The sequence below is a fragment of the Echinops telfairi genome, unplaced genomic scaffold (assembly GCF_000313985.2).
Source record: "Echinops telfairi isolate 266 unplaced genomic scaffold, ASM31398v2 ScPeMD7_2291;HRSCAF=2852, whole genome shotgun sequence".
Classification (NCBI taxonomy): Eukaryota; Metazoa; Chordata; class Mammalia; order Afrosoricida; family Tenrecidae; genus Echinops; species Echinops telfairi.
The window spans coordinates 24664413-24681865 of NW_022106189.1; the positions used below are offsets into that span (position 1 = coordinate 24664413).

The 17453-nt window shown below is 40.1% G+C and overlaps 1 protein-coding gene across 2 annotated transcripts in view; it reads right to left on the reverse strand.

Annotated features, from left to right (window-relative positions):
• Nucleotides 1-9638: 9638 nt before the first annotated feature.
• The window catches only part of CDH8 (cadherin 8), a 472175-nt gene continuing 464360 nt past the window's right edge, over nt 9639-17453 (reverse strand). Inside the window, exons 11-13 of one of the 2 annotated variants that reach the window (XM_045293654.1) lie at nt 13180-13431; nt 11553-11772; nt 9639-9904 (exon numbers count right to left, since the gene is read on the reverse strand). In XM_045293654.1, the coding sequence (XP_045149589.1) occupies nt 9877-9904; nt 11553-11772; nt 13180-13431 (500 nt within the window). In that variant the 3' untranslated portion in view covers nt 9639-9876. Of the gene's footprint in view, nt 9905-10601; nt 11773-13179; nt 13432-17453 lie in introns of those variants that run through there. The other variant, XM_004704627.2, reaches the window with a different exon arrangement.

Here is a 17453-nt window from a genome sequence, read left to right on the forward strand (position 1 = left end):
AAACACCCACTTTCTGCCTCTGACTATCTGAATTCTAAGTGTAATGTCTTTCATAGCCCCTTCCCTTGGTTTGGGGTGTTTCTAAATCACTATTTCTTTTACACCCATTCTTCAGAACTCATTTTCCCTAAGCGTTTTCATTAAATCTTTTTGAGTGATCCCCCCTGGATTAACTCACTTCTGACTCAGCATTCGCTGTACCTAATTTCTAGTTCCTATCACAAGTCCCCCGTTGTCATGATACAGAGTATTGTTTCCTGAAAAATGAAGACTTTAATGTCATGTCAGAGTGCTTGGTGTGGAAATGTTGAAGTGCTTGCTGCTAACTAAACCTTTGGAGGTTCAAGCCTACCCAGAGAAACCTCACAAGAAAGGCCTGGTGGCCTAGGTCCACAAAATTCAGTATTAAAAAACCCTATGGAGCCCAGTTCTACTCTGACACATCTGGGATTTGCATGAGTCAGAATTGACTGGGTGCCGACTGGTTTAAATCAGATCCATCTAAAGTGTGAACTCATAATGAACCACTAGCTAAATGACCACGGTCAAAGATGCCTTTACAATAATATTAGATAATATCCATTAATTCTATTTTGTAAATAAGAGAACTTAACTTAGATATATCATTTTATCCAATCTTTCAATATAATTTAAGTCACTTAATTCCCTAAGTGACTGATGTTCAGAAAATATAGTAAGTAGCATGTATATTTCCTGATCCATTTATATATATATATGTATATATACAGGTTTCTCAGGTCACAACTAAATAATACCAGGACTAGAAAATCTTCACTATCTAGAATATATCAAGTGATCTATAAACGTGTATTGACTTAAAAAAGAAACTGTCAAAAAGAAAAGATACCTGCTTTAATGACCGAATCTTCTGTCTTTTATTATTAACAGAAAAACCAATCATGCGCACTATGTCAACAATGTACACAACATTATTTGGCCAACACAGTAACTTTTAAAGATATTCTGCCTTGAAATAGTTAAGGTTTATTGTGCCAACCTAACAGATAAACACGCGTGGGATTAACTGAAGGGCTCGGTGTGCCTCTCCTTTCTAGTTCTCAGATCTCTTGCTTTCTGATGCTCGGACCAGGGTGCAGCTGCCTTAGCCAGTTCTCTGCTTCAGCTGGCAAGGCTTACTTCTTGCAAGACATCCCCGAGGAGAAGCCGCATGGAATGGACCTACCCTGCTTCAGCCCTGGGTGCTGGAGCACCCGTGTGGAGACCCCTGCCAGCGCTGAGATGCTTACACGTTCACTGATTCGTCTTTCCTCCTGCAGTTGGTGTCATTGCGTGTGTTTTGTGAGATGGAGGAGGACTTTGTAGATTGGTGTTGGACATATGGGCTAATATTGGACTTATGAGCTTGGGCAGCACTGGGTTAGGATGCTTTCTTAATGTGCACTTAACCTTTATATAAAACTCTCTCTTATACATATGAGTTTCTGTGGATTTGTTTCCCTAGTTTACCCAGACTAACACATGCATACTAAATGAACGTTACTGGGAGTGAAAACATTTTATAGACTTATGTAAGAAAATACTCATTGCAAAATAAACTGCTATTATCTGCAGATAATATGAAAAGCTCAACTTTATGAAGAGGAACCCAGCATCATGATTTTAGGAAGGCTTATTAACACAACTTTGCTTGCTTCAAGAAAGGAGGACTTGAAACACTTGTTGATGAAGATCAGTATGGATTGCAACTCCAAAATCCTTACATTTGGACTGAGAGACTACCTCCTGATATACAGAGAATGGATGAAAGTGGTCAGAGATTTCACTTTGCTGTATATAATGCTGATGGAAGCAGCAGTCAAGAATTAAATAACATATTTCACTGGAAATATCTGCTGCAGAAGATTCCTTCAAAGCATTGAGGAGCACAGGTATCACTATGAGGACTAAGGTGAGCATAACCCAAACCATGATATTGTCAATCGCCTCATATGTATGTGAACGTTGGACACTGAATAAAAAGACTGAAGAATAATTGAGACATTTGACTGATCTTGGTGTTTGTGAAGAATATGGACAGCACTGTGGACTGCTAAAAGAACAAACACATCTATTTCAGAAGAAGTACAGTCGGAATGTTCTTGGCAGTCAGGATGGCGAGACTTTGTCTCACATACTTTGGGCGTATGACAGGAGAGGGTAGTCCCTGGGGAAGGACTTCATGCTGATAAAGAGGAGGGGCAGGGGAAAAGGGGAAGATCCTCTAGGAGATGGACTGATACAGTAACTGCACCAATTGACGCAAGCATAACAATTATGAGAATGGCGCAGGACAGGGGAGTGTTTGGTCTATTGTGCATTGGGTGTTTATAAGTTGGAACTTACTTAATACCACCTAACAATAACAACAACAACAACAACAACATTATTGTCTCCTCCACAGAAAGCGGAAGGAAAGTAAAGATATCTAATTCCAGCTCCACCGTGGGACACATCGGTCAGGGATGATGACTGTTACTTTATTCACAAATACAATTCTGCATTTAAAGCCCTTTGCCCTTCGACCAATTCTTTCAAATTCAGGATTAAATTCAGAGAAAACAAAGCAATAAAGCAAGGAGTCGCTATTCCTGAGTTTTGATAGCACGTGAGATTAGAGTACAAATGTGAAGGTTGCCCAGTAACTTAATTGACACGCACATCTTCTTCTCAATGTTGATATTCATGCTTAAATTGTGCATTTATATAGTTTTTATATGATGCCCACTTTTACCTTATCTTTCTGACTGGCAATGATGGGATTTTGGTATCCTCAGCTTTTCCGACAGTGCCAGTGATGGGATTTTTTTGAAATCTTATTACTGGTTGCATTGCCTTGATCTCAGATGGAACTTTCAATCAAAAAGGCAATCAGAAGGTTATACATTCGTGAGATTCCCTGCAAAGCCAGTGATCGCATAATACAACTTGCTGGAAGAACCTACTTGCCTCCAGTCCTTATGTGGCTATAAAGAATAATTGGCTACTTAGCTCTCAGCACCCGGTTTTCCCTCAACATACAGGCTAGTCCAGAACTCTGTGGAGTCTCAGTGTGTGATCCGTCTGCTCCTAGGAGATTTTCAAGTTTCATGCAGAGACTCGTCTTTAAGTCAACCATCTGATTAAGCAAACTCTCCCAGAGACACACTGGACTTTCTTGCTCCACCAATGATACCAGTGAGTCTAGGTTTTCTTTTATTTCAAATTCATACACACATAAGCTTCACCCACATCTCCCCAACATTTTGCTTGTAAAGACCTCATCGTAGGAGTCACTGTTCTCTAGGTCAAGATTAACACTGGGATTGCTTTTTTAGCATATTCGTATCAGCTGTAGCAGTCCCCTGCAGTGTACAAATACTCATAAAGATTATTTTCAGAAGAAACTTGAGTTGTAAGAGAGTAAGAGAAATGTTATTGTCCTCTTTTTTTCTTTTTGGTTCTAACTCAGTGGTTCTTTCCCATTAGATAAAGAACCCAGGGGCAGGGTCAACTTTGAAAAGATGGAAAACAATGAATGTTTGCAGTAACTGATGATCCATAGACATGCTAAAATACCTGAGCATTACATAGACATTTGACTTGAAAATGACCACACATGTATATATGTAAGCTATATACCAGTACTGATGCAACAGAAACAAGGCAAAGGAAAGAAAAGAGACACGTTGATAGTTATAGACAGGTGAACAACTGTGGAACTGCAATCAACAACAAGGAGGACATAGAGACCCCGGGGCTGTGGGAGCAATAGCAGTCTAGTTGAGAGGAATGACTAAGAGCAGAAGAAGAGCAAGCGTGATGGTGGGGCAGGAGGAAGGTCAAAGAAAACAGAGGAAAAATCTAGGAAGCAAAGCTATGGATAGAGGTATAAACATAGGTGTGTACATATGTAAATACATTAATTCATTAAAATAGAGTTACTGGCCTATATACATATATTTATATGTCAATACACTGAGGTAGTACACTTTGTTCTAACAACCTGGCATTCTGTGATGCTCACCCTCCCAGTACAACAGCTGAATACAAAATGGTTGCATAAGCAAATGTGGTGAAGAAAGCAGTGTCTGGCTATCAAAAGATATATGGTAGCCAACTAAAAAGGAGGGGAACAAAAAAAACTAAAACATTGGGTGCTAGGGAACAGGGCACTAACCTACCCAAGGGGAGGATGTTGTTTACATCTCCACAGGGAAAGAGGGACCAGACTTCAACCCGGTGCTCCAAGACATGAATGCAACATACCATGCTGGCATGAAGCAGGGAATCAATAGAAAGGCCTGCGGGGCCAGGCCCAATCCCAACTACGTGCGATGTAGCACTGAAGCTACATCTCAGGGAGAGGACACGTCTGATAAGAGCACACAGGAGCAAATGAAGGGAGAGGAAGAAAGAATGGAGCACATCCTGGCCCACCAAACCCCAAGGACCATATTCCTGCTCAGAGCAGCCAACGCACAGAGAGGACCATAGGGCTGGCCCCACTACAAGGCATGACATCCCTTGCTGACCCATAGTTCTACAGGGGACAACACTGGAGACACTGTGTGAATTGCACCTGATCTGACCCCACCATACTGAGACAAAACACTAAGGGTGTGCAACATTATAGCAAGGGGAACAGAGCAAGGAAGTCTCCAGGGAATACCAAAAATAGACTTTGGGGCCAGGGCGTGACACCCCATCAGACTCAACCAGAAAACACTCCTAAAGGTCAACAAACAGACCTTGAACTATTTATAGGCTTTCCTTTTTCTTTTTTCTTTTTTTTTGTCGTTGGTTTTGTTGTTGCTGTTCTTTTGTTTTCTTTTGTTGCTTTGTTTGCTCTGTCTTTTTTGTGTGTGCATATTATTATTTCTGCACATCTATCTAAATATGATAGGAGGGATAAACAAGCTGGAAGAGAACACAATGGGACCAGCAATTCCATGGAGACATATGGGAGAGGGGGGGTGGGGGAAAGGAGTGGGTGTTAACAAACCTAGGGACAAGGGAGCAACAAGTGATCCAAAATCAATGGTGAAGAGGGTGTAGGAGGCCTGGTAGGGCTCGATCAAGGGAAATGTAACAGAGGAATTACGAAACCCAAATGAAGGCTCAACATGATAGTGGGAGAAGAGGAAAGTAAAAGAAAATAGAGGAAAGAACTAGAAGGCAAAGGGCATTTATAGAGGTCTAAATACAGGCATGTACATATGTAAATATATTCATATATGACAATGGGGAAATAAATTTATGTGCATATATTTATAGATTTCACATTAAGATAGCAGATCGACACTGAACCTCTACTCAAGTATTCCCTCAATGCAAGAACAATCTGTCTTATTAAACTGGCATTCCATGATGCTCACCTTTCCGACACAATAGCTGAAGACAATGTGGGTACGTAAACAAATGTGGTGAAGAAAGCTGATGGTGCCCGGCTATCAAAAGATATAGCATCTGGGGTCTTAAATGTTTGAAGATAAACAAGCAACCATCTAACTGAGAAGCAACAAAGCCCACATGGAAGAAGCACACTAGCCTGTGTGATCATGAGGTATTGATGGGATCAGGTATCAGGCAGCATGGAACAAAAAATCATACCACTGTAAATGAGGGGGAGTGTGGAGTGGAGACCCAAAGCCCATCTGTAGGCAACTGGACATCCTCTTACAGAAGGGTCACGGGGAGGAGACGAGCCAGTCAGGGTGCAGTGTAGCAACAATGAAACATACAACTTTCCTCTGGTTCTTAAATGCTTCCTCCCCCCTACTCCCCACTATCCTGATCCCAGTTCTACCTTACAAATCCTGCTATACCAGAGCATGTACACTGGTACAGATAGGAACAAGAAACACAGGAACTACAGGACAGATAAACCCCTCAGGACCAATAATGAGAGTAGTGATACCAGGAGGGTAAGGGGAAGCTGGGGAAGAAAGGGGGAACCAATCAAACTGATCTACATATAACCTCCTCCCTGGGGGATGGACAACAGAAAAATGGGTGAAGGGAGACATCAGATAGGGTAAGACATGAAAAAATAATAATCATTTATAAATTATCAAGGTTTTGTGAGGGATGGAGGGTAGGGAAGGGAGGTGAAAAAATGAGGAGCTGATACCAAAGACTCAAGTAGAAAGAAAATGTTTTGAGAATAGTGATGGCAACAAATGTGCAAATGTGCTTGACACAATGGATGTATGTATTGATTGTGATAAAAATTATACGAGCCCCCAATAAAGTGATTTTTTTTTTAAAAAAGGAAAAGAAATCATTCTCAAGTAAAAAAAAAAAAAAGATATAACATGTGGGGTCTTAGAGGCTTGAAGTTAAACAAGCAGAGAAGCAACGAGCCCACGTGGAAGTAGCACACCAGCCTGTGTGATCATGAGGGGTTGTCAAGATTGGGTAACAGGTATCAGAAGACCCAAAAGAAACAAATGAAATCCACATTGTTGATAACAAAGGGGATGGGAGCAGGGACCCAAAACCCATCTACAGACAATGGGACAGCCTCTCACAGAAGGGTCACAAGGAAGGAATGCGTCAACCAAGGCACAGTAAAGCACCGATGAAACCACAATATTCCTCTGGTTCCTTGAGGCTTCCTCACCCCTCACTATCATGACCCCAGTCCTGACTTTCACTGTGGGCTAGACTGGAGCATACACACAGGTACAAATAAAAGATAAGAGGTCATGACACACAGAACCCAGAACATAAGTGGGAGTAGTGATTCCAGGAAGGTAGGGGGAAGGTAAACAGAGGAGGGGAGGAAGGGGCAACTGATCACCATGATTGGTACATACCCTCTCCCCACGCCTCAAGGGGGATGAACAACAGAAACCATGGGAGAAAGGAGATAGCTGTAGGTGTAAGGTATGAAAATAATAATAATTTATAATTTGTCAAGGTATCACGAGGGAGGGAGGGGAAAAAAGAGGAGCTGATACCAAAGGCTCAAATAGAAAGTAAATGTTTAGAAAACAATGATGGCAACATATGTCCAAATATGCTTGATACATTTGATGTATGGATTGTTATGAGAGCTGTAAGAACCCTCAGTAAAATGACCTTTTAATTAAAAAAAAAAAAAAGATTGGCCAAATTGAACTTGGGGTGCTCAGATCCTAAGAAAGATTTGGAGCTTCATTGTCCTCTTAGGATTGGGGAACTGCTGACAATTCTAATGCCAAAGTAAAAGTACTTATTGTATATACTTGTGTATAAGCCAAAATTTTCAGCACATTTTTACTCTGGTTTTGTGGTAAAATTAGGTGCCTTGACTGATATTCTGGTCGGTTTATACTCGAGTATATATGGTAAGTCATTTATTTCTCTCTCTCTCTCTCTCTCTCTCTCTCTCTCTCTCTCTCTCTGTACATGGGCACAGACAGATGCATTTCTTGGATCTCTATTTAAATTCAGGGAAGTGAAGATGTATAGAAATAGAATTCAGCCTTATTGGACCTATTGAATGTGGAAGAGTGCTTAAGACTATGGCCCTGAGCTGCTCTTTAACCAGGAAATTGAAAATATCCCCCGAAGTCACCTTTAAATTAAGTAACCATGTAGCCTGAGGAGTAAAGTTTGTCACCTTTGGGTAATACATTACTACAAATCTTTCTTATCTGTGACCAACATGTCAAACATAGGCAGATAAGGTTGGGAACAGGGCAGAGAGATGAAGTAAATAGAGTGACGCTGGAACACAAATACTGAGAACTTTGACATAATGTAGAAATCTTAAGCAATGTCACTCACTAGTATGCCTTGCAAATATGAAATTGGAATGGGCTTTTCTATGCACAGTTACACCAAATATTAGTATAGAAGAAATTTTGGACACAATCTGTACATAGCATTATTTCTTCCTGGCTTATTATACAACTGGTCATGAACTTGAAGTACAGAATCACATGATGGAGAAAATCAATAAGCAGATCAGATTTCCTTCTCTTCCCTGGACAGAGAGAATGTTGAAGCAAGATTTGGGAAGGTGTATCATCTCCTGCTCACCAACATCATTACAAAAAGACTATAGCATTGGTTTCAAACCCTGGAGGATATCAATGTGGCATTCATAAAAAGGAGAATGATGTCTAAGAGATATATACAAACTGGAAACACCCCACCTTGTTTTACAAAATATTGTTGAAATCGTCCTAGTACTAATCACAACGATTTACCATTTAAAGTGTTGGTTTTAGGCAATGTGACACATGCTGCAACCCAATACTTGTAGGCAGACAGTGTACATCAGACACATGCTGGTATAAATTGCATGTTTAAAATAACGCTGTCAGTTATTGTCTTAAGGAGGCCTGGGGACATGACTGTTAAGTGCTTGTCTGCAAACTGAAGGTGACGTTTCAAACTCACGTAGGAGCCGCCTTGGGAGGAAGTCTTGATCTGTAACCTTAGATATTACAGTAGAGGACAGCGCGGGCAGTTCTACTCTGTTGAATGCGGTTACAATGAGTTGGACTTGAGTAGGCAGCATCTGACAACAACAAAATCATTGTCATTAGCCTCGCCAGAAGTTTGTTCACTGAACCACTCCAGGTGAAAATTATTGTGTCCCCTCCCCACTGAACTTAGGGAAATATCTAGTAGTCCTCATTGTAAAGCAGGAAAGAGGAATTATTCTCAGGGGGACAGGGAGTTTAATAAAGTGCTGGATAGTTATACATTGGAAATAAACCATTCAAATCTTTGGTTTCTATCACATTTGGTGGCAAATCATTTTCTCTTGGGATCCATTTTATCAAAAGATTAGTTCCTCACCTCAACTTTCCCTCGACACAGAAACGTACTCGGTGCAGACCTAAGCAGGACGATTGTTTGAGTGCCACTTGGAAACTGGGGACAGAGAACTTCACGATTCTGATTGGTCATGCTCAGGCATGGAATCCTGATGTGGCAATTGTGGAGAGGTTCCACACAGTTCTCCTTTAAAAAAAAAAAAAGCCATTCAAATAAAATGACTGTAACTTGCTGGCAGCCTCCGGCAGTGTACCTTCTAAACCATGCACTTCTCCGGAAATTCCAAGCGAGTGACTGGACATGACAGTTTCTAGAAGGTGATCAGTTTTGCCCAATGAAGGAGACCCACATTGGCCTCGCTTTGCTCCAGATCTCTTTGTGGGGCTGACGGAGACTTTACCAAATCTGCTTTCCAGTGACCAAGCCTTGCTTTCTCAGTCCTTCCCTCTCACAGGCCTAAAGGATGCGTCCCTTGCTGACAGACTTTCCTGCTCAGTCCTGCTTCCGTCCTCCTCTAGCAAGTTCTTTTAACTTGCCTCATCATCTGCTTTCAGAAGGACCCAAATGGCACAGCAAGACTTCAGGTATGCTATACATATCAGGTATTTCGGATAACCAAACATCTGAGAACTTCACGTACTCTGTGGTATTCAGTGTGACGTTCATGTCCCTGCTGGCATCTGGCTCTGTTAAACACTGACAAGACATTTCTCTTTTCTGAGGCTTCATTAAAAAATAGTCATAAACGAGAGGACCCTTGGGAAGATTTAGTTAAACATGTCGAGAAAACTGGTCAGAGTAGATGGCTCTTTTCCAGTAGGCCTTCACCCAAACAGGAAATAAGCAAGTGACGACAACAGAGGTATTTATAAAAATATATTTCACAAAGTAGGAAACAATACAGGAGTTTCTCTGAATACAATACATGGAGTAAATAAACAAGATTGCATTAAAGCAAAGTAGAAAATTAAAATGATCTGCATGTAAGACTAAAGTTGTATCATACATAGTCTACCCCTAAATGGCAGGTTTGCATTACAAATTGAATCTGCTCACATCTTCTAGTGCTGCTCCGTTTGGAAGTCTAAGACGTTCTGTGCATCACCATGAGGATCCAGGAGATAAAATGCTAAAAACATAAGCAGTCAAATTATATACAAATCAGTCTCTGCTCTAATACAGCGGGGACAACTTGAAGCATATTGATTGGGCTGGGCATTATGTGGGTACCTAAAAGTCTAGAGTTGAAATATTCACATGAACTAATAGACTTCCCGATGTTTGTGCTTATAGTAAAAACACCAAATACTAGAATTATGAACAAAATAGAAAACAGTTCAAAAGTTTCTCTGGGAAAATGTTGTTCCTGCCATCACCAATCACAATAACACTTCTACGCTAAAGAGATAGTTAGATCCCCTTTTGATTATATTGCCTGCCATACTCATCTCATCAAAATGTACATGTATTAAACATTCATTTTGTGTGTGTACATATATATATATATATATAAAACAATCTAAAAGATTAATGGATATAATTTAGGGTCTTTTTCCTTCCCCATATAGTCCCTTAATCTATTGATTACCAATCTTAATAAATAAAAGCATTAATGGACATCAATAAAATATTCATTTCGAGGATTAAACAAATAAATTCACGCACTAGCCATAGAACCATCTGTCTCTTCTATCATCCACTGTGTGACACAGCTGATCTGCGTGTCCTTGTGGAAGAAGATGAAGTGGAGGGAACGAGGAATCCTGCTTCTAAGAAGCAAGTCTGTTGGAAGGGGATTTCTCTTCTCTCCCCTAACCCCCCCCCCCACTGAGTTGGCAACCCCCACTCTGGAATGGATTACAAACATGTGAATATTTTAAGGCTCGACACAATATTTAAAGATACTCTTCAGTCTGTGGTGAGTGGGGCCAACGGTTATGTACAATGTGTGGTCACCGTACCGTATAATCTAGGAGGTTTTCCAAAACTCCCAAAAGTCATAATGTACAGCCGACCGAGTATTGCTTTAAACATTTGTGGTGGGATCCTTGTTGGCGAAGGGGAAAAAAAAACCACTTGCATTTTTAAAAAGCCTTGCAGAAGACACGTTATCAGCAGCAATTTCCTTGTAAGTCCTTTTTTTTTTTTCCTAAGAAAGCACCTTTTAATTTGGATTTTTCCTCTTTTGCAACCATTTCACTAAGGAGTAGCCAGGATCCCAATCTTTGTCTGTGGTGGTCAAGTAAATATCAAATACCCAAAGACTTCTAGACACTCCACATACTGTAATTCACACTCCACAAGATATATAACCTCCTAACATATACTTTTTATTTTATTATTATAACTTTTTTTGGTTCAACATGAAAATGTAGTTGAGTTTATAGATGATGGGTGCTAAACTTGCCTCTAAAACAGAGAGCCACGTTGGTTGTATCTAAGGGGGGGTGACCCTAGAATATTACAGAATGCTCAGTCCCACTGATTCCTTTGTCATCCACTGTCAAGTTTCTTTGTCACTTTCACCAACAGAGTAGAGTTCACCCAGTCTCTTAAAGCGGGGACCCCAGTCACTGAGGTAGTCAAAATTCTGGTCTGAGTCTGACGTGGTGGACTCCAGGGAGCTGAGGGAGCCAGCCACAGACCCCCGGCCTTCGTAACCATAAATTTGAATGGAGTCATATGGTGGGGCCGTGGGGTCATTATCTGCCTCATGGAGCCGTACATTAATAAATTCATCAACATCGACACCATTTGGAACTGGAGCGAGTCCTTGCCTTGGCATGAACTGTAGATCTGGTTTAATATCCTTACGGGGCAAAAATCCATTAATCCCATCAGGATTTTGCAAAGTTGCAATGTCAAAAGCCTCTGTGTCCTCCTCCCCTCCTCCTTCATCATCATAGCGAATGATGTTTTCCCGTACGTCTTCATCATCTTTGATAATTAATGGCTCATTTTTATGTCGTCGCAGAGTTACAAACAGCACCACGATGACTGTGGGGGAAAATATGAAATCGTGATTAGTTAAAGCGGCATACAATTTCACCAGCAGCACGCTGTGCACATTAACAGCCAGAGGGTCATTAAAAAAAACACAACAAAAACACACATGAGCATACAGCTTTAATAACATTTAGTGAGGAATTACACTGAACACATTTCACACTGAAGGGGGTGTATTGGATTTTGAGTGAATACCATTCCCAAAGGGAAGGTGCTTCTGTTTATTAAATGGCCATGGGGCTGAGTTAATACATTTGCATGTCCTTATGGTACAAATGGCACTAACTACAGGAGTGGATTCTGGGCTGAATGACACAGAATGGAAAAGAGAAAAATAACAGGATCTCAACATGCTGTGTATCTTGAGGGAGTCATTTACTCTGTGGGGGCATGGGCGGGGTCACAGGTGCCTTGTCTCTAACAAGAATGGAGCAGCTAGGTCATATCTAGTGTATTATGTGTTTGAAAAACCCTTCAATCAAATCAGGGTCATTCATTCACACAAGAATCGGCATATTAAGGTAAATGTCAGAGTTGCATGGGCACTTCTTGTCTCTAAACCAAACTCCTGGCAAACTGGGGAAACCATTACAGCTCAGTGATATGCAAACCCAGGGCAATGTGTGAGTGGAACAGATATCATTTGGATGGCCGTAAATGACACAACTTACTCTAATGCATTTTATTTCTTAAGAAGATACTAAGATCTGATTATTTTCTTTTAAAAAAGAAAACCTTTATAACTGAGCTTATTTTTCTATTTTATTTCTAATGAAAAGGTTACAGAAATCGTTCCTTAATTTGCAACCTTCATTTTAATTTGATCACAAGAAAAAGATATTAGAAATATAATGTAATTTTGTATAAGTCACATATATATGAAAACAAGCCAACCATATGCATATGATTGGTTGGTTGGTGTTATCACAGGTCCCTTGTCTGTAATAATCCCACCAAACTTTTTGATTGGATGGACTCAGTATCCCTATATAGACACGAGGTTTACATAGAGCTAGTGTGAGCTGAGAACACCCAATTCTAGTAACCTAGGGTGCTTCAGAAGGTCAGGAGACCTTTGAGGTGTTCTTGTCCTACAGGTTCGATTGCAACCACATAAATGCGAACCCCTACTTCCCGCACACTCACACGTAGTTGGTCTTGTCTCTGAGGGGCAGGACCGCAAACAGTCCTCAAAAACTCCCTCTTCTGGGACATCTGCTATTCCTGCCCGGTTGCTGCTCATCTCACCTGAATGACTGCACCGCGTGTAGGAGTGAAAAAGTCCCTCGCACTGGCAGGGTTGCTGACATCTGGCTAGGTTCGGCTCTGCTGTCCTTATTTACAGTCATTTATGAACCAGAAAAATGGTGAACATCAGGCTGTGAAGGCAATACCTACCTAGCAGCAAAATGATGCATGCTAATATGGCAATTAAGGCGCCCATACTGAGTCCAATGGGGAGCACATAAGCTTCAACATTACAAGACTGGACAACACCATCACTGCTGCAGCCACAGACCCGGATGGTCAGGGTGCTGGTGCTGCTCAGCGGAGGATTCCCACTATCACTGATTATGATTGGTAAAAGATAGACTTCTTGCTTCTGGCGGTTGAATCCATTATGCTTTGCCAAAATGCTGAGGGAATTATCTGGAAAAAGTGAAAATTACAATGGTTTGCATCATTTCGAAATGGCTGCCCAAACAACACTTGTTTTTCTAGTTCATAAATCCTCTGCGACCCTCAAAACGACCCCAGCTCCACTGGATCCACCCGGCTCTCTGCCTTTCCCCTCTCCCCAGTTCTCCAAATGGCATGGTGGAAAACCTCCACACCCTAACGGGCTGCATGCCTGGGGAACCATGAGAACACTCCAGGGAGGCGAACCATCCCTTTAGAATGGAAACACATGCTTTTCTAATAATGACCGTCTCCTCGAGTTCTTTCAGGAGATATACTCTATCCCAAGTCCCCAGAAATAAATTAAATTTCTCTCATTTATTCTATGGACACATTGTACAAACTTGAATGGGAAGAATTCCGTTATACTTTTTTAGACATCTTTGAGAATGTGTACTAAAAGTCTGTGACAATGTGACACACAGAAAATGCCATTTTCTTACTCCTGCAGGAGCCTATAAAAGAGGATCAGTCACTCCCAAGAGCATTAACACTGAGAGATACAACTAAAATCCCCTTTAACTGCCAAGTGGAGGTGATAGTCCATGCATATTAGGACCCTGAAGAGAGAGAAACCAATAAGCATTACACAAGGAAAAAGAGAAGTAACAGGAGTGAGTATTCCATGTAGTGCCTGGACATGTATGTATATGTTTTCAAGCTGAAAAATTTTAAACTAATAATTCCCAACCATTACTGCCAAAGATTTGACCATCAGTGGTAGCTATTGATTTCAAAAAGAATCAACTACATGGAGAAACGGTCTATTCAATTGAACCAAATAGATGCGTTAAATGCTACTACATGATGTTATTATACTCGGATTTTTTTTAAAAAGTCATTTCTTAAAATAGATATGTTCATGATATTTATTTTTGCTTTTTAAAGTTATGAATGGATCTTATGACACTCAAACAGAAAAAAAGCACTCTATTTGAGTTACTGTTTTTTTCTACTGTAACTATGATTGTGCCTCATTACATAATAATGCGAAGATAGAACATGTGTTTCTAATATTGTGTAGTAGTAACATACCCTGTGACCCAGTTATGTTACATTTCCATAGCACATGCCAAAAATACAAACAAGTTATTATGCGGGAAACTTTCTGTAAAGTACGATACCTAATATATGATATAGTTAGGTGTTATCAAGCCCATTCTGACTGATAGCAACCCTAAGTACAATAGAAGAAAACACTCAAATGCTTCATAGATTTGAGCCCATGCTTGCACATTATCAATCCATCTTGTTGACGACCTTCATCCTCAGTCCCCCTCTGCTTTAACAAGCATTACGTCCTTCTCCAGGGGCTGGTCTCTCCTGACAACATGTCCAAAGTAGGTGAGACAAACTCTCACCATACTTGCCTCTAAGAAGCATTCTGACTTTACGTCTTACAAGACAGATTTATTTGCTTTTTTGGCAGTCCGTGGTAATTCCAATATTTTTTGCCAGCATCATAATTCAAATGCATTGATTCTCCTATCATCCTTCTTTGTTGTCCAAATTTCATATGCATAGGAGGTGATTGAAAATGCCATCGCCTGGATCAGGCGCATCTTAGTGTTCAAAATAGCATCCCTGCTCTTCAACTCTTTCAAGGGTTGAAGCAGATTTGTGCAGCAGATTGACCCAGCACAATGCATTATTTGATCCGTTGACTGCTGCTTCAAGGAGTATCGATTTTTCAAGTCAAGATCCTTGACAACTTCAATTTTTTCTCCATTTATTATGGGACCGGAGGGACAAGTGGGCAACACATTTGAGTACCTTAAATCAGTACAAGAGCATTTAAGAATGACTTGATATACCATCATCTAAAACAGAAAATGCAAATCATTCTGCAAGATACAATTAATATAATTACAATGAGGCTTTATCTTTTTATGGCTGACTTTATTGATGAGAAACTATCTTTTTATATTTTCACTATCTTAGAGCAGTCTATGATGACAATGTAGAAACAACAGCAAGGATCTTGCTTGCTGCAGAACAAAGCCATCTACTTCAGCATTTAGTAAAGCCTTGGTGAGTCTAACTCCAAACGCATATTTTTCACTACTTCTGACATAAGTCATTCTCCTTGCTACCTGCGGAATATCCATGACTTGTTAAAGTAAGTGTTTGAGTTATTTAAAGCCACTTTACCTTCCACCTCTTGGCAAAAGTCCTTCCCTATTTTGTCAAACACCTCCAATTAAAAACATTTTTATATTATTCTTAAAATAAACATCTGAAGATCTTCATAAGATTAACTAAAATATAGAAGTCCTTGTAGCACTGTTGGTTGGTAGTTGAGACTCATCAGCCACTTCAGGGAAGGATGGGGCTATTTGCTCCCCTAAAGAGCCACCAGGTAGAGTTTCCTTCTGGTAAGGAACTCTAATTGATGATAGCCAACAACCAAGATGTAAAGCTTTAGAAACCCGATGTGGAGTCGTTCTGAGTCTGAAAGGAGTAAAGGTAGTAGATTTATTAACATGTTGTTACGTTCCAGCTTATGCCATGTTCCACATTCATGGTCCACACAAGCACAACGAAGTGTTTTGGAAATTCCATTCTTCTTAAGGTTATCCGTAGTTTGTTATGATCTATACTAGCAAATCACATGATATAGACAATAAAGCACACATAAACATAGTCCTGTTATTCTTTTCTTTCTGCCTAGAGCCATCTGACGTCAGCAATGATACCCCTTGTTCAAAACCCTCTTCTAAATCTGGTTTGAATTTCTAGTGTCTCTTTGTTGATGTACTACAGACACTTGCATAGGGTAGTTTTCAATGATTTCTGTATTCTGTTGGGTCATCTCTTTTTGGAATGGGCACAATAGGGAGTTGGTTGTTAGATGATGTGTTCCACATGTATTGGCATAGATTAGTGAATGCTAGTGTTTGCGTGTTTGTTGAAGCAATTTACTCGTTTTCTCACCAATTCCCGCAGCCTTATTTTTTTGCTGTGAAGCTTAGAATTCTTCCATCAATATCATTGATTTTTGATCAGATGCTATCTCTTGAAATATTTGTACATCAATCAATGCTTTTTGGTACACTGACTCTGTACTCCTTCTATCTGATTTTGATGATTATTGCATTATTCAGTATGTATCCTATATGTCTTTGAATATTGCAACTGGAGGCTTAAACTTTGTCTTTGGTTTTTCAGCTTAAGAAAGTTTGTGCATGCTCTTCCTTTTGGGTGTTCTAAATCAGTCTGCATATTTCCTTGTAAAGTTCTACTTGGTCTTCTCTAGCTGCCCTTTGAGATTTTCTGTTCAGCCCTTGTACGTCCTCAGTTCCTCCATTTGCTTTAGTTACTCTACAGCCAATAGCCAGTTTCAAAATCTTTTCTACTATTCCTATGGGATTTTCTTTCTCTTTTGTCTTTAAAAAAACCTTTGCTTTTTTCATGTCTGATGTTGTTGTCATCTGCCTGAGCTCATCAGTTCTTCTGTCATTAGTGCAAAATGCATCACAATTCTCCTTGAGATGTTCTCTAAATTCATGAGGGACATACTCGTGGTTGTTACAGCTTTCATGGATTTAAATTTCTTCAGCTTCAATCTAAGCAATTGATGGTCTTTTCCACAGTCAGCAACTGGCCTTGATTTGGTTGATAGCATTTAATGCCATTGTCTCTTCTCACAGATATAATCACTATGACTGCTGTGTAGTCCATCCGCATAAATCCACACATATAGGTGCTGTTTATGTTTTGAAAAAAGTACTTTCTATGAAAAAGGCATTGGACTTGCAAGTCTATCATGTGATCTCCAGTTTTGTTTTTATCACCAAGACCACATTTTTTTAAATGATTTTATTGGGGGCTTGTACAATTCTTATCACAATCCATCCATCCATTGTGCCAAGCACTTTAAAAAAATCATTTTATTAGGGGCTCATACAACTCTTATCACAATCCATACACACATCAATTGTGTAAAGTGCATTTGTACATTCATTGCCCTCATCATTCTCAAAACATTTGCT